The sequence below is a fragment of the Xylocopa sonorina genome, chromosome 1 (genome assembly GCF_050948175.1).
Source record: "Xylocopa sonorina isolate GNS202 chromosome 1, iyXylSono1_principal, whole genome shotgun sequence".
Classification (NCBI taxonomy): Eukaryota; Metazoa; Arthropoda; class Insecta; order Hymenoptera; family Apidae; genus Xylocopa; species Xylocopa sonorina.
Window position 1 is genome coordinate 11,562,682 of NC_135193.1, and position 21,927 is coordinate 11,584,608.

General features: G+C 36.8%; 3 protein-coding genes and 1 long non-coding RNA gene across 6 annotated transcripts; 2 read left to right on the forward strand and 2 right to left on the reverse strand.

The window, feature by feature from the left end:
* Positions 1-1,701: 1,701 nt before the first annotated feature.
* Positions 1,702-2,966, reverse strand: LOC143430901 (uncharacterized). The gene is made up of 2 exons (XR_013102665.1): positions 2,479-2,966; positions 1,702-2,069 (listed from the first exon to the last, which is right to left on the reverse strand). It is a non-coding gene; the product is annotated as an uncharacterized LOC143430901 (long non-coding RNA).
* Positions 2,967-3,895: 929 nt separating this feature from the next.
* On the forward strand, positions 3,896-9,404 carry LOC143430518 (uncharacterized). The gene is made up of 5 exons (XM_076906836.1): positions 3,896-3,979; positions 4,582-4,687; positions 5,502-6,101; positions 7,393-8,223; positions 8,354-9,404. Exons 3-5 carry the CDS (start codon positions 6,029-6,031, stop codon positions 9,034-9,036), a joined length of 1,587 nt encoding a protein of 528 aa, XP_076762951.1. The 5' UTR covers positions 3,896-3,979; positions 4,582-4,687; positions 5,502-6,028; the 3' UTR covers positions 9,037-9,404.
* A 2,311-nt stretch (positions 9,405-11,715) lies between these two features.
* LOC143430934 (uncharacterized) lies at positions 11,716-17,990 on the forward strand. The gene is made up of 6 exons (XM_076907415.1): positions 11,716-12,170; positions 12,828-12,929; positions 12,994-13,152; positions 13,232-13,619; positions 14,274-14,393; positions 14,510-17,990. The coding sequence occupies exons 1-6, from the start codon at positions 12,111-12,113 to the stop codon at positions 17,986-17,988; spliced, it is 4,308 nt and encodes a 1,435-aa protein (XP_076763530.1). The 5' UTR covers positions 11,716-12,110; the 3' UTR covers positions 17,989-17,990.
* A 483-nt stretch (positions 17,991-18,473) lies between these two features.
* Positions 18,474-21,607, reverse strand: LOC143430480 (coiled-coil domain-containing protein 102A). Of its 3 annotated transcripts, XM_076906797.1 has the most exons (9): positions 21,270-21,607; positions 20,704-21,052; positions 20,325-20,589; positions 20,026-20,251; positions 19,738-19,947; positions 19,398-19,645; positions 19,209-19,294; positions 18,861-19,138; positions 18,474-18,586 (listed from the first exon to the last, which is right to left on the reverse strand). In XM_076906797.1, exons 1-8 carry the CDS (start codon positions 21,378-21,380, stop codon positions 19,116-19,118), a joined length of 1,518 nt encoding a protein of 505 aa, XP_076762912.1. In that variant the 5' UTR covers positions 21,381-21,607; the 3' UTR covers positions 18,474-18,586; positions 18,861-19,115. The 3 variants fall into 3 exon arrangements, with proteins under 3 accessions (XP_076762912.1, XP_076762907.1, XP_076762908.1); XM_076906792.1 differs by having other exon boundaries at positions 20,325-21,052; XM_076906793.1 differs by lacking the exon at positions 19,209-19,294 and having other exon boundaries at positions 20,325-21,052.
* Positions 21,608-21,927: the final 320 nt, after the last annotated feature.

Consider the following 21,927-nt stretch of genomic DNA (forward strand, 5'->3'; position numbering starts at 1 on the left):
TCATCTCCTTGAAGCCGTCTGGACGATGGCAATGAAAGAAAGAGAATCAACCAGGGTGGATTAGGGTGGCGCGCAGTTCATACGTACTCAAGGCAATAGAAGAACCACCTATTGCAATAGAAATGTATCCATCAGAAATCAGACACTCGACCAAAGAATCATCGAACGGTACACGTGCCACGTTAACGGTTCATCTCTCATACCGCTGCAGCTTGGCGCTTCCGATACTGAACACGGGTGTGACGGAAGTCATCAACATTCTCTGGATTTCAAACGAACAATTATCTCCAAGATCATTAAGTATATTCCTGTTACACATCTATCACGATAAATATCATTTGTAAGAATGCTCGCATATTCGTAAGCGTTAATTAAGAATATCATTTACTCTTACTTCAGTTACTCTTAGTTGAGTGATTCTTTAAAGATTTTATATACGCGCAGTTAGCTGATTACTCACTGAAAGTAAATTCTTGTGCGTGTACCAGTTACGAGTTTCAATGCACCGTACACGTCACTATGAACTATCATTGAGTTTTTTCGTTGCGAGGAAAATATCACATGAACATAATAAATCCAGCAACAAGAGGTTTCAAGAAAAAGGATATACCGGTCTCTGTTACTCTTGCGCGCTCTTGTTTCTTTCGTCTCGATCAAGATCGCAGACGGTCCGGTTGAGTGTAGTATTTCGTCGTGAAATTTGTGAATGAGCCCTCGTGACTCGCGCATTTTGAATGGAAACCGACGGGCCGATTTTTACGAGAGCACCACCGTGGCTCGTTGGCACAGGATGCGGGTGCGGACGAAGGGAGTACACGTTCATTTTTATCCTTTTTAATTCTTTTTCCGCGCCGTTGGTGGAGATAAGAGGGGAGAAGGGTGAGGGAACACAGCCAGCTGATCACCTCCGCCTTTGAATAGGTTTTGCAAAATGCGAGCACGTGCTCGTGTGCGTGACCCTTTTTAGATTTGCATGCATGCTTGCCACCTGCGAAGCCAACTCGTTCTACAATCTATTCGGCATGCAATTAATCTTCAAATTACTACATTTCCTTCCGCTTCGCATACTTCGTTTTACGATAATTCTTCGCAATTGCACCTACTAGTAATTTATTATTTAATTCTAATGAATTAAATTTTGTTGAAACTCTAAGCTGATGATTATGATTAGACTTAATATAAAACATTTTCTAACAAGTTTTCAATAAAAATATCATCCTATTGATAATATCTGTTGTTAATGATGTTAATAGAAGCAAGCGGTAAGTACTATGACGAAGAATCGCAAGAAAAACGATGCAAAGAAAAGGAACAAATCGGAGGGCAAGAGGGGTGAAACAGGCGGCTGCTCGCTGTCTCCGGAAGGAACTGTCTCCCTTTATACCCAAATACATTCCTCCAAACATGAACCGACGTGCTCATACGACTGTGTTCTCCCCTTGTTGAAGCACTTCCACGGACGTCCCCACCCTCTGTTAACCTCTTGCACCCAAAATTAAATTAAGGGCCGTTCCGGTCGACATTTTTTTATCCTTTGATACTCTTTCGCCCTTTTCTCCTTTTTTTGTCCATACTTCAGACTGTGTCTCTGGTGAATCATTAACTTGTCGTGTTTCATTATAAAGATTAGCATAATTAATACACTAGATCCTTGGTAAATGGAAATCGATAATTGTGGAATATTTTTCAGGCTATAAATCCATCTTCTCCAAATGTCTACAAAGTACCTGTAAGTATAATAGGTGAATTGTTTGCACGAAGTAGGTATGTGTATGTGTAATGATTCATATACTGTAAATAGAAAATTGTCATCTAAGACCCGGTGTCATTGCACCCTAGGTCCTAGAAGACGTATACGGCGACTAGAAGAGGAGACAGACGAAAGTTGGAAGTACACGTAGACGGCTGAAAATCTCGTCTGGCTCGTTGCCAAGATCTTCGAATCTTGTCATCTTCTTCATCCACGTCTTTCATCCTTCAGTATGCACTTCTCTACGTGCCTTTGCTGGAGGCAATCAATTAAATGGTTCCCATTTCTATTTCTCTGTTTCTTATCGTCTTTTAATACTCTACGAAAATATGATTTCAAAAAATAATTTGTTAATGTGATATGTTAACTACAGAAGTAATCTGATATAGCGAGAAGAGTTGAATGAAAGTCGAATAAAGGATTAAGAAATGGAGAATAAGAGAAGACTGTAAAAAGTAATTCAAAGAGAGAACCAAAGGAACGAGAATACTTACGAAAAGTGGAAAATATCAGAAACATAGAGAGAAGAAAATAATAGAAAAAGTTATTAAACAAAAGTAGAGCAGACAAAAAGGCAATAGTTCTTCGGAAAGCGTAAAGAGGTACTGGGAACTTGCGCAACGTTCCTTTTATTAACATCGTCTAATTTCGGTCAGAGTTGGTTAAGGCGCGTCATCCTTTACGAATTCTCGAATCGTGATTTTAGAATTCCAATCTGTACGCTCTACCTTGTCCCGCGAGTGACCGTGGAATAGAAGAGAGGTGGTTTACCCGAAGAACACGACAGCTGCATCGAGCCACCGGCCTGAAAATAGCACGGCAACCCCATGCCGAGGCCGAAGAGCGAAGTCGAAGCCCTCTCCCTACGTCGGTATATACCTCAGCTAAAAAGCCACCCACCTCTACGAGCCTTTTAAATAGCGATCGCGTGCTTTCCCCATTTTTTCTTTTTCTTCCAGCAGAAAACTTCTCGCTAAATGACATGCTTGTGAAAAGAGGGAGTGTACCAACGCTGATTTATAAGAAGAACCAGGCGTTTCCGGATACTTTTCGGGACGACACCTAACACAGTCGCCGAAACATTAATTTTTTACCAAACGATCGCACAGAACAAGGGATTACAGTTAATAACTCTATTTTCCTTATCGACCAAAAAAGCGTTCCCGTCTTCAATTTCCATACTTTTTGTGTTCTCGTTGGTACGAGCGTTGCTCGAGTTGTATATCCATATCTATTTGAAACACAAGAGCCTTGTTTTCATTGTAATTTTGAGATACAGATTATTTAAATTGGACAAGATACACGAATACGTTAAATTGATCCAATGGCATATGACATATAATACGTTTACGTATAGTACAGATAAATTTAAATCTGTCGTTGAAGCTTCCATTTTGTTCTTGTGAAAAATGTCAACGCACGTGGTTTAGTTGCTACGTCTATCCCGCCTTCTCTCTTTCAGTTCGTTACCGTTTACACGTAAGTGCTTCCTCCTCCGCACCTGGAGCTTCTCCAAGTGCGCCGAAAATACGCGTTTTACGCGACACGTTCCACCGGAAAAGCGGTTCGGGCACCTGTAGGATGCGCCTCGTCCGTTCTGGTTTATTAACGTAGAAACCACGAGGTAAGTTACACGCGTACGCGTATCTGATGACACGTTGAAGCACAGGATACTAACAATCCATCGCCGAGAAAAGCTTGGCGAGTTTCGTAGTTGCGTCAGTCGAGGTGCCCTGACTCTTGTCGTTTTATTTTTAGGTCCGACGTCGATAGCACCGCTATCGCAATAGGGTTCCCGAGACACCTGTTCTACGAATCGCTTCGAAAACAATCAAAACATCATGGTAAATCCCGCAATTTATTCAACTGGGGAAAACTTAACGAATTTTACAAATGGGCAAAAATAATATAAGCTCAAGAGATAGTACTAAGCATGGAACTGTATCGTTGCCTTTTTACTGTTGTTCAATTACTAGTTTTTTGTTATCCATCAAATTTTTCTCGGATAATGCATTAACATACAGTACTTCAATCCAAGTCGTTATTCTGTTCCCACAAGATTTACGAACATCGATAAACGTGGCTTATAGCCTCAGCATCGTATTTTCGCAACGAACAGCAGAGAAGCATCGCAAGGAACATCGACGCGGGACGAAAGAAGGTGGCAAGCAAAATAAGAAAACGGCATCGGCGCACGCAGTTTCATTGGTGGCTACAGGATAGAAGCAGGTTGGTGCGCTGGGTGGTTCTTCTGGAGCGACGCCAGGCGTCCGCCGAATTTAGCACCGCGACGCTGACTAACTCGCGTGGCATTCATTCAATCGCCGACCAAAAAGCCCGCTGCTTGCATAGTCTTTCGCTATATAGCCTCCGTTTGCACGAACGATGTCGCTCACTCTGCACTTGTCCAGATACTCATTTCCCTCCCTCTATTTTGCACGCTTTAGCAATCGCATTGAAATCGATCATGCACGCTTCGATATTTAGAAATGTACTATAATCCTTTGCAGCAATTCTTCAAAGTTTGATCATGCCTGCGAGAAACGAGGTTATTAGTACAGCTACTTTCAGAAAAAAAGCATTGTCTGTGGTATTATTAAATAATCGTGAATAATACATAATCGATATAGTGTGACTGATATAAGCGTGTTACTTTATTAATAACAGGTTGCTATTAATAAAGTATTGCAGGAAATTGTAAACGTATGATAGCCACATCCTCCCTTTCTCTAACGATAGAAATATTTATTTTTAAAGAATTCCATAGATATAAAACGTAAAGATGTTTTAATCTAATAGTAATTTAAAAATTTTACTTAATTTTACGTTAGGAAAATGTTTATGATGTTAAATACGGTTACTGTAGTTCCCGTTGTTTGGCTGCCAAAAACATTTGTATCATCGATGACTGGGGTTCAAGGAAATTTCACTCATCTCGTAAGCAAAAAGACCGAGTGTCCCGATGAATCGCGTCTACCATGTTTGCGCTTTTTCCGTTTCTCTGTCATGACGGTCAAAAGGCGCCGCATGCTAAACGACTAACGTTCTTTCCCTTTCCTTTTCTTCCGTTCTCGATTCAGTGGCAGTTAATGAACATCGGACGCGTGCCGTAGATCCCACAAAATCTGTCTACCAACGGTGGCTTCGCACAAAAATAGAATGCTTATCCTTTCATTTGCCCACTGGTAAATATCGTTCTAGTAATCTGCTTTCCTTCGTTCGTGTTTCCTGTATTCTGTCGACTAATTTCCTCGAATTCTCAACATTAATATTTCTCTGACATTACAATTTTCTTTAACGCGATTTGACAGTAAAGAAATGAACAAAATAAAACAAACAATGTCTCGCTTATGACAGCGGACCTTTCCCCATAAGTTTATATCGAATTTAATGCACTCGTAATACTCTTCTGGTGTATTTCATATATGATATCTGAAATGAAAGACAAACATGTTGAAGTGAACTCTTAAATTGGGGAATAACTTCTGAATTATATGCATACTTACTGGAACCAAATAAAAAAATATTAATTTCCTCTTTTCCTAATAATAATCTTGTGCTCTGAAACATTTCGTTAAGTAATCAATGTCATCGTAATGTTCTCAATACTCTAAAAACAACGATAAATCTTGAGTGAGCAGTACTCGAATGAGTGTACTTCTAATGTAAATAAAAAGAAGGACACCGAGCAAGAATCGTCATTAATTCTATCGTAAAGAGCTTTTACATCCAATCGTTCGCGTGCACTCAGGCAGAAGCGTGCACAACATTGCCTTCGTCCGCGGGTCGAATCGAAAAAACGACACGGATGTGCATACGGTGGTCGCACACTTCGCCACCACTCAAACAGAAGCAACGGCCGATACACGAGCCAGTCGGGCACCCTTCTGAGCGCGTGCAACGCGGTGCGCAGCAGCTGAAGAAGAAGAAGAAGAAGAAGATGACGAGGAGAGACGGCGGTGGGCGAGGGAGACTGCGCTGCTATATGTAGCCCCGAATCTTAGCCGGAGCAACTATTACGCCCGAAATCCTCGAGGCGGACGCACCCCTGTGTTCAGCAACAGGTACCAGGGTACGCGAAAGCATTTTAAAACACCGCGCAAGAGAGCACAGTCTTCAGTTGGGTATTTGATGTTTGTTCGCGGTAATCTGCAATTCAATATAATCATCAAGTGATCGTGTGTGACTAGTGGAATTAGATCAGATTGATCTAAGGTATGGTTTCTGTGATTCGGGAAGACGATTAAAGAGAAGTAGACGATTACGATAAAGAAGAAAATGCCGCGAGCGTTTCTAATCACCCACCGGCGATATAACGGAGCGGAGGAAGAGTTCGATGGAACCGGAAGAGGTACGTGCTGCTTTCGCAATTGTCTTTTGCCAGAAACTTTTTCTTGCTTCATCTTCAACGTTGCAACAAGTTGTTTTAAAAATACATTTGCCGGTCTTTTTCGTCGAGGGAAATGTTCCTGAAAGAATTGCAACAATTATCTGTTAATCGTCTAATTCAATTTTACATGTAAAAGTATTCGGTCACGAAGCAGTATGTCATGCCGAGAGTTTAAAGATCAACGTTAAAGTTCCATTAATGGCAATGTTAGGGCACCGGAAATGTAAATACGAACGCTCGAGCAAATTGCCGCGCAAGCAAAATTTCCTTGCCGCTTACGTCGATCCCGTCAATCAAAGCTACTGACCACGAGCCAAGAGTATTTGCTGGTCGTTGCTTCGTGATTAAGGTGATACATCATACAGATTTAAGAATAGGAAACGTTAGATGCGTCACAAAGCTCACAAAGGTGCATACCGCCGCGATGCCGTCAACCCCTCCAAAACATTCGTACAAACGCATATATGCGTGTATATAGAGATACGCAGAAAATACGAGAGTTAGATAGAGAAAGAATGATAAGCCAGAAATTAAAGGGAGGAAGAGAAAGAGAGAAAGATGCTTACTCTATTTCTGTTCTCCTCAAAAACGGAGCAGGCAGTATACTCGCGAAGGTGCTTCGCGCTATCCAAAGCACCTAGGTACACGGTTGAAAGTCATAAATATGAATCATATTGTTCAACGAATTTTACGATCTAAATACATAAAGTGTAAGTTAAATTCGTAACAAAAAGGAATTGATAAAATAACAAATCCTCTGTTCTTTGAACGGGATTTTTTTGCAAGTTTATACTTTAATAATACGCAAGGAGCGAGGCCACCTGTTCCCTCAATGTGAAGAAAGCTTCTACAGATTCCTTTTACTTAGATACGACTTGAAAAAAGTAGTTAGCAAAATGCGATACCTTTTTCCCATCCGTAATACTGGTTCAGAAATAAAAGTAATTATAAAACAGTTAGATATACGTACGCATCAGATCGAACTATCGTTTAGGAGTTCGTTCATTTCGATCACGAGATTTCTATTGGATATTTGCCAAAACGCGTTCAAATTGTAGAAACATCTGCTAACGATGATAAACGTTTCCACGTGCCACATTTTGACCTCTCCCCAATTTCATTGTAGGACGCAATACTGCGGCGCCAATAATTTTAAACATAGAATTCGCAATTAAAAAATGTCCAATGGGACAAAAATAAAAGTAAAACACACCAGTTCAATCCTAAATCTAATTCTCTTCGTCTCCTATAGATTTCAGCCCCGAGAGAGGTGTGAGACTAGCCGATTATAGCGGGAATCATCCAACTTCGGACGGCGCGAGCGAATGTGGTAGCGAGACATCGTCCGAGTGTCCCGAGGAACTATACAATCTCACGAAACTGGCAGAAGTGAGCTTGGCCGCTGCTGCTGGTACGCTGATTCACCCCACCAATGTGATTTATCAACAGCCAACCTCGCCTAGGTGCGCCCAATTTTCAGACAAATGTGGCAAAATGATAGCATCGCGAACAAAGCCTCAAGAGTCGCAGTTTCAAGATCACTCAGAGACCATGGAAGACGAGCATACGATCGATGAGAGAACGAAACTGTTCTTCGAGAGAATCGAAAGCGAACGTGAAATTCTACAAAATGGTTCAGAGAGGAATACGGTACTGGGTATTCATATCTCATCACACTCACATCGTTTGCAAGAAGGACGTAGAAGCCTCGAATCCTCCGAAAATTCACTGGACAAAGCTGAATTGGAACCAACCTCGTCGACGCCATCGGCGATCTCCCAAAATCGAAGGACGACTTCAACTTCTACGGACACATCAAAATCCGAAGACAGCGAGGACCACGAATGTCCTGACTGCGGGAAAAAGTACTCCACGTCCTCCAACCTAGCCAGACATAGACAAACGCACAGATCTCTTGGTGATAAGAAAGCCAGAAGGTGTCCACACTGCGATAAAGTCTATGTCAGCATGCCAGCGTTCAGCATGCACGTTAGAACGCATAATCAAGGGTGCAAGTGCCATTATTGCGGCAAGTGTTTCTCGAGGCCGTGGCTGCTGCAGGGACATATAAGAACTCATACAGGTGAGCAATTATATAGAAAGGTTATTAAACCTTACTAATGAAGTGAATAACATATTACGTAACTAATTGCGTACATAGATATAATGTAATTATACTTACAGCGTATAATTTGATAACTTTTTTATGCCAGGCGAGAAACCCTTTAAGTGTACGATTTGCAATAAAGCGTTTGCTGACAAGTCGAATTTGCGCGCTCACATTCAAACGCACTCGAACACCAAACCACATGTCTGCGGTCGTTGCGGTAAGGCATTTGCGCTCAAGTCGTATCTGTACAAGCATGAAGAATCATCGTGTATGAGAGCGCATCATCGATCGTCCGTTGATAAAACCGATGGGAACGATCAAAAAACAGTACCATCGTCAACAAAATCTAGCACATCACTATCATCAACCTTAAGCAGACTGCAAACAACTCCTTGCGTCACAGCATCCCCTACCAGCGTCATTGTTCCTCGTTTGGGGGGTCTTAATCGGGACCAAAGAAATTCATCCTCGGCGTTCTCTGCTATCATCAGGCACACCAGAGTTCCTGATACCGTAGCGATATCTCCATCATCGAAACGTTCCTGCAGAGAAAAAACACCGGTTGAAGAACACGAGAGAAGAACACCGGACAATTTAACGAAGGATCCAAAGTGTGTGTCCAGGATGGTCATTCGAACTTCCGTTATATCTCCTAATCCGGAACATCTCAATCGTTTTAACAACGACAATCAAAACTCCTCCAGCAGCTTCAATTTTTCCGATCCAAGGAGGTCGTCTGCATTTTCAAGACCGACAACGATGACACTTAATTTAGCAATCGCATAGAATTATCGAAATAACCAAACGAAGAGATGAAATACATATTCGTCTGAAACAGAACAGAATTACAGATACTTTTATTAAGTAACGATAGCGATATTATCGTTGGGAGATAAAACAGTTTCGCATAAAACAAAAGATCAATTTATACGTACCAAACAAAGTTAAAATCCAACGTGTATGTCAAGCATAGAAGAGCATAGCATCTGGATCAAAATTTGAATAATTAAACCATCACTTCGTAGAGATACGAAGACGTGATTAATTACTAGCAACTAGTGTCATTCCTGTCGATATCAAGATAAGTTTGTTAAGTTTTTAGTGGGAAAACATTTGAAGTTTTATTATCTTATTAATGAAATTTTTCAATACCATGAGTAGCCGTTCTTTTTTATGGTTGAGTATGTGTGAAGTCAAACTCGAAATGCGTTCAACGACATAACAAACACTATCAACAATGATTGCGTAACAAATATTATATTCCATGCACCTTCCTAATTAGGGACCATCTAGCACATAGTCGTATTAACGATAAAATTATGAATATCAATTCCTAGTGTCGTGCCTTAAATACTATTCATATATAATCACAGTTCTTTGAAGACATATCACGCATTGTATTAAGAAACAAAAGTAATTTATTGATTTAAAGAGATTTGCAGTGCTTGTACACGTAATTTACCTTAGTACTAAGTGAGTCAGTTAAATTGTCCAAGCTCTTCCAGGCAGCTACGTATTCCTTGAAGCTTGAAATTAACGTACAGTAAACACGGAGTTCGCCGATAAATACCTGTCGAATTAAAGATATCTATATTCGTCGTTAAATAACGTGAAACGATGCTATTTTTACACCAAGTAGTTAGAGTAGACAGAAGTTGTAACTTTACAAACCTTCGTTTAAAATTTACATTACTCGCCTCCATGACTAACGGTTATATTGAACGACATGTTTCACTGCGATAGTCAAATAAAAATTTAGCGTTAAATGAAGAAGGAACCGAATAACGATCAAGCGTCACGTTGAGACAACTGATAATGACGATAAATGTAAACTTTAGATGCCATATAAGCTGGACGTGTATATCGAAGAAAGTAGTTTTACATTGTAATACATACATTTTAATATCGCGTTTTTAAATATAAACGCGTATCGTCTGTGATTAGAATTTTCATAAACGGAACTGACCGCCGTATGCAGTGCAGTAGCCCTCTGGTAACCGTATTATGTAATAATTAAGAATTATTCGCCTTCGATCTGTTACCGATCGTTGGTGATGACCCGAGTGTAAACTAGTCCACTCCGCTCTGCTATTCTATACGCAACCTATCGATTTTTTGTGATCTATTTAAATAGTTTTACGCCTCTTTTTAACTATTATTTTTCAGTTTTCCCAGTTTTAAGGATTTACGACAACTCTCACGAACAAATTCGTTTGATCTTTTTGATTTTTTTTCTACAGCCGAGGATAGGAATGTACAAAATTGCAAAACGACGGTTGTACGTAAAATCGAATAGCAGCGGTTTTATGATAAAGGTTTCATATGGTATAATCATTATTTCACAGTCAAATTATTCATTAGAACGCGTGTTTGTAGTAACTTAAAATCAAAAGCGTGCAAAAGTAGTACGTGTATCCTAGTCATCGATCTATTTACGAAGATCGAACATAGGGATCCCGAAATGTAATATTTTATTGTATAGTCGTGTAAGCTACACGTTGTAAATAGCATTCCCTACTTTATACTTTAGTGTTTAGAATAGTTAGACTTAACGGTTAGTACAGTTGTAATGTATTATTGTTTTACATATGTACTGTTTGTACATTGGAGTGCCTAAGCAAACATTTTACCAATTTTTCTACGAGTTGTACAAGTCTTGTCTATCAAAGTGAAAAAAATATACGTGTAGCTATACATATATATATATAAATAATATAAATATATTTTTGCGTACGCATACGATACGTTTACAGCGACGTTTCTCATTTTCACTTGATCGCAATTGTACTTATATTTTATAATGTATTGATATTTTTTTCAGGAAACTTCTGTAAAAGTTGAATTCATCAGAATTTGAAAATTGGATAATCACATGTAATGCAATCGAAATGTTACACTTGCGACATACAAATCTACATAAAGCAGTTCGTTCAAATCCACTTTCCTTTTATTCATCATCGATCTTTTTACATTACCGATGAACTGTGAGATAGTTAGTAACGCCTCAGAGCAGAACAAACAACGACTTGCTGTATTTACCAAATGGATTGGAGTTTATAATTAGGGCAACGAAGGGGAACACATCTATCTTAGTCAATTGATGATGGTCACATAAGCTGACTTTAGGCGATATCGCACACGATTAGAAAGATATTTACGTCTTGGAAAGTAAAGCTGTGAAATGCAGAATTGTACGATGGTCAATCCTATCCGAAGTAATACCGTGTAAAGGGAAACAACATTTTTCAAAAGTGACGCACACTAATCAAAATAATGAAAGGATGATAATAGAAATACGTATAAGGAAGGAGGCAATATTGAGTATTTAATGTATCAATATTATTTTAATACAAGATTTTCTTCTTTAGATTTCTCTAAAACAAGATTGTCTAATTAGAGTAAGCAATCTTCGAAAAAACAAAACAGGAATAACATAAAACTAAACTTACGCTCTTACCTTTTTCTTTCTTGCATTTCATCCGTACTTTATGTCATACATGAAGTCATTATAAAAAAGTAAACATAGCAAACACTCGTGGAAGAGTTCCGGTAACGAGATCCGGGCGTCATGAGATGACATAAGATAACGTCACGCTTGTAAGACTACAGACGTACGTACATTACAATTTACATACCCATGCTTCTTAGAATTTCCCCTATCAATCCCCTATCATTCCCCCTTCCCCGCTTTAATCCAAATCTTCATGCTTCTTGATCTCTTCGCAAGATCGAGCACAAATAACTCAAAGAAAAGGAAGAAGAAAAGAGAAGAAGTTTTGGTGGGAGTCGCTGAACTAACTAGGATTACCATCAAATAGAAGCTAACAGTCGCTAAGAAGATCCCGAAATACACCGAAGCCATGCAACTAATCTTTCTCATCTTGATTTTCTTCACAGGAACGGCACTCTCGACATACTATGTAAGTTGTCATCTATTTCTTCTGACTTTATTACAAATTGTTTGTCTTATGTAAATAAACTTATTTTATTAAAATATATATATATATATATATATATATATATATATATATATATATTTATCTAAAACATTCATACCTAGAATAAACTAAATATGTTATACTTTGTCCACAAGTTATTTCTAATATATATAAATATATATACCATTCTAATGTGGTGAATGAATATTTAACTTCGATGCAATGGTAATAAATACTTGCCACGCTCATTCAAATAAATAATTTATGAATGAAGAACTTTATAAGCTTCTTTCTATCTTTCATGAAAATAGTTTATAGAAATTAAGTATTGCTAACCATAGCTACGTGAGAAACAGATTTGGAGATCAAAGTTCGTAAGATAAGTTGATAGGAAGTGTAACTCGACCTATTCCTAATTTCTTTGTTCAGTTATTTTTCTTAAGTGATGTTACCTTAAGGTGTCTATTACTTTACTTTCTGTAAAACATTTCAATAATCAGCATTAATAATATTAATATTCTAATTAATAATCGCCTTTAAAAATTATATTTTTTATATATGTAATATGATCTGTATAACAATATGATTGTTTTACTATTTTATACATATTATATCTTCATTTCTGTGATTTGCTTGCAGGAAAAGGAACGTTTCGATCGATCCGTTCCCAATGAATTCCAAACATCTGACACCAGCAAAAGCTTCATAAAAAAACAATGGGCACTTGCAGATTATGAGACGGTAATAAATATTTCTATTTCGCAAAATTACACGAACTATATTTTACGTTTTACTTTCTTTATAGCATTTTAAAGCGTATAAAGATAAACAAGGAAACAATTGTTATATAGAGAAATTAGGGAGTAATACCATTACGGAAGAGTTTCCAGAAGATAGAATTCAACTACTAAAAGAGCCATCAGAGTTACTTTATTTATCAAATGGGTCCTTAAAAAAAGTAAAGGTAGAACAATATTTTTTTTTATTATTCTTATTAAATTATTTTTACGATCACGATATGTACAGTAATTTGTTTTCTACAGGTATGGAGAATTATAGGAAATAAAATATTTGATTTTTGCAAAGGACGTCAAATTATTTTACTAGAAAACACTATACTAATACCCGAGCAAACAAAGGAATCTTTCTTTAATAAATTACCTCTTGACGAAAATCATATCGTACGAAAAAGGGAGGCTGGCATAGTTTCAAAGCAGCAAATAAATCGACGCAAGAGAAGAATCGTACTTGTAGGGAGACAAAAACTTAAAGGGAATTTAAGACAAAGTCGTTTAAGGCGTCAAGTACCACAGCCTTTAGGCAGATTTCGAGGTCAAACACAGTCTCAGTATTTAAATATCGGTAATAATGAACAAAAGGAAGGCAAAGCCGAAGCTGAAGCTACTCAACATGCTTCTCGTGCAGTTGTTAGTAAGTAATTCTGAAACAATTCACCTTATTTCAATTTAAGTACCCAGACAACACAACAAATCACATAACACTTCAAAAAGTATCAGCGTATCATGTATTTGTTGTAATTTATTGTACATTTTAGTAATTTCAGTGTAATTTATTTTATATTTCCCGCTTTAGAGGTAGGAAAGAGAAAGATATATAAGAAACCTATAAGAAAGAGTGAGACAGATGATACAGACCCTCCTTAGGACCCCTGGCGCCATCTCTGTAAAAAGTGCTCAAACTGGTCGCACACAAGTACCGACAGCGAAGTGAACTAATGAAGACTACTAGCGCCATCTCTGTGGAAAGTACTGAAACTAATTTTCGAGCAGTTTCAGCAATCCTCCAATAGATGGCGCTAGTAGTTTTCAGTAGTTCACTTCGCTGTCGGTACTTGTGTGCGACCAGTTTGAGCACTTTTTACAGAGATGGCGCCAGGGGTCCTAAGGAGGGTCTGTATCATCTGTCTCACTCTTTCTTATAGGTTTCTTATATATCTTTCTCTCTCCTACCTCTAAAGCGGGAAATATAAAATAAATTACAATAAAACTATCGAAATATACATCCCGACTATATATCCCGTTACGTTGTCGGGGTAGGTAATACAAAATTTAAACATACTTTCAGGTGGAACCCACGGCATGGGACAAGCACAAAGCATGTCATTAGGTGGTGGATGTGAAGATTGTCCAAAGTATGGTCGTGAAGATGCTCCAGATAGATATATCCAACTTCCACCTACTGCAGGTATTGATAGCAATAATGTTGGAATTTTTATATCAAGAACTGAAAGTACATAAATAATGAAAAAGATACGAGAACAAAATACTAACTAATACAATTAACATGTTATATATTTCCAGCAATCAAACCACCAGGAGATGCTACTATTCATCCTAGCATGATTACTCCTGGAATGGCCACTACTTATCCTTATAGAGTATCCGATAGTACAATCGGTGATCGTATACCTAGTACAACTGGTGGTGGTGTAATTTACCCTAGTGGCCTACCAAGCTCAACTTATCCTGGAGGTATATCCGGTATTAGACACGGTGGAGATACAACTTATCCTAAGGACATATTTAGCCATACACCTGGCATTAGTACGTATTATCCTGGAGGTGTGGCTGGCAGTACACCTAGTGGTGCACCATATCCTAAAAGTATATCTAAAATACCTGGGAGTGGTGCAATTTATCCCGAAGGTGTACCTGACACTACATCTGGTGCTGGTAGAACTTACTTTGGAGGTATACCTGGTGTTGTAACTTATCCTCAAGGCATACCTAAAACTACTGATACTGGTATGATTTATCCTGGAACTGTACCTGGTACACTTAGTGGTGGTGTACCTTATCCTGGAAGAGTATCTGGTACCGCAACTGTTAATGGAGTAGTTTATCCTGGAACTATACCTGGAAGCATACCTGGAGATATACCTAGTGGTGTACTTGAAGGTGTACCTGGAGGCATACCTAGTGGTGTACCTGGAGGTATACCTAGTAGTGTACCTGGAGGTATACCTGGAACTGTACCTGGAGGTATACCTGGAACTGTACCTGGAGCTATACCTGGAGGTATACCTGGAACTGTACCTGGAACTGTACCTGGAAGTATACCTGGAACTGTACCTGGAGGTATACCTGGAGCCGTACCTGGAACTGTACCTGGAGGTATACCTGGAGCAATACCTGGGGGTATACCTAGTACAACAACTGGAAGGGGTACAGTTTATCCTGGAAGTATAATTACTTCTACAATTGATGGTAGGATACTTTATCCAGGAAGTGTACCTAGTATTACAACTGGAGGAAATATACCTTATCCTGGAGGTACACCTAGCATTATACGTGATGGTGGTATAGCTTATCCTGGTGGTCTAGTTTATCCTGATAGTAGACAGGGTTTATTAGCAAGTGACAAACTTGGAATTTATGGTAGCAGTATTAAACCAGATACAAGGGAACCTGTTCGTACGATAGAATCAAAGGCAACTGCAGATGCTAAAGTATATCCTAATGGACAAATTCCGCCAACACAAATTGTTACTAGTGGACTTTATCCTCCTGGCAGAGAAAGTGACATAAAAGATATATATCGTTCACCAGGTACCTTGCCTGGAACTACTACAACAGATACTAGAGGAGTTTCTCATGGTGGTACTTTGGCACCAGTTGATCAATTAAGAGGCACTGTACATTATGCAGGAAAGGTTGTCCCTGATACAGGCACTATACCAGGAATATCTGCCACATATCCAGGAAGTACTACTTATCCAGGAGGTACTATACCAAGAACTACAGGAGCTTTTGATCATTTACATTATCCGGGTATACCCATTGGTCCTGAAGGTACTAGCCTCCAAGTAGGACCTGATAATCTTCAAAAAATTGGAACAGGACAACCAGGAATTTCTTATCCTTATGGTGTTGCAAAATATCCTGATGGTAGTATGATTCAAATCCCTGAAGCAAGAAAATACCCTGACAGTCATAGAATAATACCCTCTGGCTATCCAGTGCAGGGGCAATACCCTGGTGCAATATGGCACGACAGGAGTGTTACATCTCCAGGTGTACCGGATGAATCTATATTAAAAACTGTCAGTGGACAAAGAATTGAACAGTACCCAAGTGAAATAAACAAGCAGCAATATCCACCCAAAGTAGAACAGGTCCCTCAGTACTATCAACAACCTGGGGATCTTCTACTTACAAAAGATGATAACTCTAATTCTCAAGCTTCTAGTTCTGTAAAGCAAACAGATCTTGGTACTCAAGCAAGTGCATCAGCTCAAGGAAAATTTGGGCAAGGTACAGCTCAATCTCAAGTAACAGGCACATATAGTGGTTCTGGATCATTTTCAGCTCAAGCTGGGAGCACTGATGATAATAAAAGTGCTCAAACAGAAGTTAATGGTGGTAAGGAAGGTGCTGCTAGCAATGCTCAAGGTGTAGGTGGTTATGGAAAGAGTCAAGCACAAGTTCAGTTAAATTCAGAATCAGGTGCAACGACAACGGATGCTCAAAGTAACGGTTGGAATCACGGTACAAATTCTCAGGTGCAAGCAAGCTCAAAAGGTGGAATGGCAGATGCTCAAGCAAATGGTGAAGGAAGTACCTCAAGTCAAGCACAAATCGGTTTTCAACCATATCTTCAAACAGATGAAAAAATAGAGAAACACTCCAGACCTTTCCGTGGTGGTGGAACGGCTTCTGCTCAAAGTGGAACATATGCTGGACAATCTCAATCTCAACTCGAAGGATCTTTCCAATATGGAATTACTTATACTGGTGCTGCACAAGCTGGATCAGGATCTGGTGCAGCAGCTTCTAGAAGACCATTTAACTTCAACCTTACAGATGGTGAACTGTTTAAACCATTTAAACCATCTTATATTCCACAAATTACACAAAAAAATAGCAGTGGAGTATTAAACACATCTTCAAACACAGATTATGAATCAGATACTCAAGATAAACTTCAACAAGGTTTACAGGTCAGTTCTAGTTCCAGAAAAAGAGTAGTTACTAAACCAACAGATGAAAATTCACAAAACATAGGTAGTAGATCAACTCAAACTGGTGAAAAGACAGAGATGGATGATAGAGTATATGATTATGAAGAAGAATATGATGATGAATATGATACTACAGCAGAACAAACTTTAATGAATTCGAAAATTTCTAAAGTTTATGCTACGGACCAAAATAATAGTAATTATCAAACGCAAACAATACATGTTGCAACTGGAAATCAGTATGATGTGCATGTTAAACAGGATACAAATACAGCACAAGTTGGTGATGTTCTCCAACCAGGACAATCATTATCAGGTTATACAATACCATATGGTTTTCGTGGCAGAGTAACTTCTGTAGCTGGCGATGAAACTATAGCTCATGGTAATGGAAAATCTCAATCTCAAACAGTTTCATTGGTTTCAAAAGAGCCAAGTATAAATTATGGAAATAAATCACCTGCTTTAGAAGTCAAATCTCTGAAAACTAATCATGACAGGTTGATAGAAAGCCATATCTTGTCCAAAGAAAGACAAAAAATTAATTCTTCTCAAAATCAAAAAACTTCTATGGAATCTTTAAAACCTACTGCTAATGTACCAATGAAACCAAGTTATTATACAGTAACGAACAGTGTTGCGGGTAAAATAGATGGTAGAAATTCACCAAGGAAATATGAACACCGTTATTATACTAAAAGTTCAACATGTGGATATTTTACATTCTCCTGCAATGTTGTGTATGGTTCCAATGGTAGAACAAAAATTTGCAAACCAAAACTGCCAACACATCCTGATGGTACACCTATGAAATGTTAGATAGCAGTTATAAAATTTTGAAAATTATATTGTTTATGAAAACTTCATTTTATTGATAGATTATGTCCTACTTTACTAATATGAGATATTTTTTTATTACAATTTATAATCATTCTTCTTTTTTACTTTTGCATTAATTGCGAACGCGAATATTTATGATCATTCAAACATTTTATGAATGTAATCATATTATTATTATTATTTCTTTCACACATACCTACATATTACATATCATTTTATTGAGGTACTTGCACATATTAAGTGTACATTAGAAATTTTATCCTCTTGTATCAATAAACATGTATTAGATAAACAAAAAATTCAATTTTCTACTCCGTTTTAAGTATAAGTTGCATCACAATTAATAAATATAGATTGAACATTTTTGTTTGTAAGTCCTTTACTGACGAGCGTAAATTTAAATAATCCTTCTACTTAATATTAATATGTTAACATCTACATTATATATGTATATATATAGATACATTCACAATTTTTTAGATCTTACTTTACATATGTGACAGCGCAGAAATTGTAATTATAAATATCAGGTATCATAGATGGTACAGATAATCTCTCCTTATCTAAATTCACCAGTCTTTAGGTAAGAGGCAAAATTTGATATATACATTATATTTATGTACATATAATAAAAATATTTTAAAAATAATATATTGGAATGTGAGTTTTTACAGATAAAAGAAGTATATATATAATATAATCGTAAAAAAACTTCTGTATATATATATATATATATATATATATATATATATATATATATATATATATATATATAGTACAAAATATTATAAAAGCAATTATATACAGAATTATATATAAAATTAATAATAATAGCAAATTATAATACAAACCTGAAAATGTAGTGCAATTTAAACAATAATACAATACTGGAATAGGCAGTAGTTTTTTGCTGTTTAAGCTCAGTTATTAAATAACTTAATATTAAGTATATGTTTAGCAGTGTTTTACATCATTCAAAAATACTGCTACATCGACTGGTGTTTATGCATCTTGGGGAATGTAGGAAAAATTATCATTCACATTCCAAATTTCACGTTTATCAGTGTTCAAATTAATTTTAACATTGTTATCGAAATGAGTGAATACTAGGCTTGTTGAGATTCATAATCTGAAATAGTGTTCAGAAAATAATATTCTAATTATTAAATTAATACTTACATTAACATGTTGAACCTTACCATTTGTTAGTTTACCATCGTTAGTCATGCACAACTTTTCTTCAGTATTTTCTGCTATTCCTACATCTACTGTGTACGAATCGGTACTGGCAATAAATTAATTATTAACAAATATTCTATCATTTAATTAGAACAATATTATTTACTAATTTATAGCAAGTAATAGTAATAGTTGTTGTTACTATTTACCTATTTCGAAAATGTTCCAATTGTATATTAGCTGATTCTAATTGTTCTAAAAGATCTTCATTTGCCCGTTGTAATTTACGAACACTATTAGTTGCAGCATCTACTTCATCCTGAGCTACAGCTAATTCCTTTTTCAATTCTTCTACTCTAGCTCGCACTCTCTTTACTTCTGCTTCATATTGTTCTGATCTTCTCATCGCATGTGAGAGTTCTGTTGTTTTTTCTTCCAAAGATTTTTTTAATATTGTCTAACAAATATTTAATTAGAAAATTCATATAAATATACATTAAAAATACATTACATTTAAACTAAAATGTTATGTTGGAGTATGATACAAACCACATTCCTAACTAAGAATTCTTGCTGCAACTGTCTTGTATCACTATCAGAAGTAGAAACTGGACGTGATCTTCGCGATTCTATCCTTTCTTGCAAATCATTTAATTCATTACGAAGTTGCTTGTTTTCTCGTTCCAGACAAATTTTCTCTGTTTCTAAACGCTCTCTCTTTCCCCATTCTGCTGCATTTTCAGCTTGAAGTTTCTCCAGCTAAAATTACATATATAATTAACGAGAAACGTATTTAAATTTTAATTAAATTTTTATGCTTGTATATATAAAATTTACTTTAGCTCTAAGTTCACACAAGCGACGGTTCATTCCTTCCCTACTTGTAGCTTCATCAATTATTCCTGCTTGTACATCAGTAAGCTCAATTTGGAACCGATCTTTCAATTCGAGCAATTCTCTTGCAGTTTCGGCTTTACTTTCTTCCAATTCTTCACACTGCTTTCTTAATTGTATTATTTCTAGTTTTAATTTTTCCATACCACGATGTAAAGAATTCTTTTCTCTGAGAAAAAAATTTTAATTAAAAATTAAATTACATTTGGATACTATTAATACATAATGACTGATACTCTTACTCTCTTTCTGTAGAAATAGTTTTTGCAGCTTCGTCCAATTTATGTTGAAGGATCAATATCTTTTGTACATAAGACTCATCTGTGCATGAAGGCCGGTTTTTCTCTATACTATCCTCTATAGAACTAGAGTCTGCAACTAATCTTGCAATATCTTTATCTAATGAATTAATAGAACTCTCTTTGTATAACTCTACAGCATGCTTTGGCACTGCACCTTGTAACACATATTCTTCAATATCTCTATCTGGTAAAATATTATGACTGCCTACACAAACATTAGATTCTTCAAGAGAAACTTTACAAGCAAGTAAATCTTTTGGGGAATTTACATTTTCACTTTGTTCCACGTTATTATAAAATTTCAATAATTCATCTATACCTAATGTACTTCTCAGTTGTGGATCTGATTCTAAAACAGTGAAAATTTGTTGATCGAATTGTCCAGCATGTTTCAATAATATCATATGTATCTTTTCCATTTCCTTTTTTAGTTGGTCATTTTGCAATTCAAGTTCCTGACATTCATGTTTATAGCTATTCGCGTCCTTCACAGCTATCTCTAACTTGGCTCTAAGCATTTTTGCTTCCTCCCTTGCCATGTTCCTCTCGTTACGTACTTTACTCCATTTTTCACGCCAATTAGCAGTACAATCTGACCACCATCTCATTGTTTTCTCCATCTGAGCAGCGCGTGCTCGTGCTTCTTCAAGTTCTCTTTGTCGTAATGCCTATAAATGTAATCTTAATTATTCAATGACTTATCAAAAATTATCAATCACGTACTGATACAAATACTTATTATAACTGCCGTATAAGAAAGATAAGTGAAAGTTACATTTCTTTTTTTATTTGATACGCACAGAGCGTACAATATCGTTTATGTAAATTAATAAAAATCGACTATAATTATTTAATGACAAAAATAACAAACTGTAATTATATTACCTCTTTAGTTTCCCATTCGCTGTCCACATAACGCGATGAAGATGGTACGTTAACATCATGTTCCCTCATATATCGTCGAGAAGACGTACCACTGGCTGTTGATTGTGCCATGATAACCTATAATGCTGCTTCTTTTATGAACGAATATACGTCGATAACAATTGATTCCTTTCCGAATCAGATCACCTAAAGAATTTACAGACAATCTGGATGTCTCGTGTACACTTTCATTCGCATCATGTTTAATATAGTTGCTACTTATATATATATAAACACATTTTCTTCACAATTTTAATTCTTATCACATAAGGGAGTATATTCATCTGAACTGACATTTGTATTATATATAAAGCCATTGCAACACACACACACACACACACACACACACACACACACACACATGTATATTACTTACGCATACGAGTTCTTCATGAGAAGAGTTAAGTACTACTAATCATTATAATTTCCTTCAGTTAGTTAAATTAATTACAACTTACGTATGGACATTAAAGTAAATACATAATATACGTTGAAAATTTTAACAATCTAAAATAAGCAATTATATGCTTGTATATATAAGTGTAATATTGCTAAATTCATTGTGATACTATAATGTGTAACAATACACTGCTAATTTCAGGTTCCGTGAAATCACATG

Coding starts and splice junctions, on each gene's coding strand:
- LOC143430518 (XM_076906836.1), top strand. CDS start 6,029: ATGCCGCGAGCGTTTCTAATCACCCACCGGCGATATAACGGAGCGGAG. Junction 6,102..7,392: donor GTTCGATGGAACCGGAAGAG/GTACGTGCTGCT, acceptor CGTCTCCTATAG/ATTTCAGCCCCGAGAGAGGT. Junction 8,224..8,353: donor ACATATAAGAACTCATACAG/GTGAGCAATTAT, acceptor TTTTTATGCCAG/GCGAGAAACCCTTTAAGTGT.
- LOC143430934 (XM_076907415.1), top strand. CDS start 12,111: ATGCAACTAATCTTTCTCATCTTGATTTTCTTCACAGGAACGGCACTC. Junction 12,930..12,993: donor CACTTGCAGATTATGAGACG/GTAATAAATATT, acceptor CTTTCTTTATAG/CATTTTAAAGCGTATAAAGA. Junction 13,153..13,231: donor GGTCCTTAAAAAAAGTAAAG/GTAGAACAATAT, acceptor TGTTTTCTACAG/GTATGGAGAATTATAGGAAA.
- LOC143430480 (XM_076906792.1), bottom strand. CDS start 21,380: ATGGCACAATCAACAGCCAGTGGTACGTCTTCTCGACGATATATGAGG. Junction 20,252..20,324: donor ACTATTTCTACAGAAAGAGA/GTAAGAGTATCA, acceptor TTTTTTTCTCAG/AGAAAAGAATTCTTTACATC. Junction 19,139..19,208: donor CGATGGTAAACTAACAAATG/GTAAGGTTCAAC, acceptor ACACTATTTCAG/ATTATGAATCTCAACAAGCC.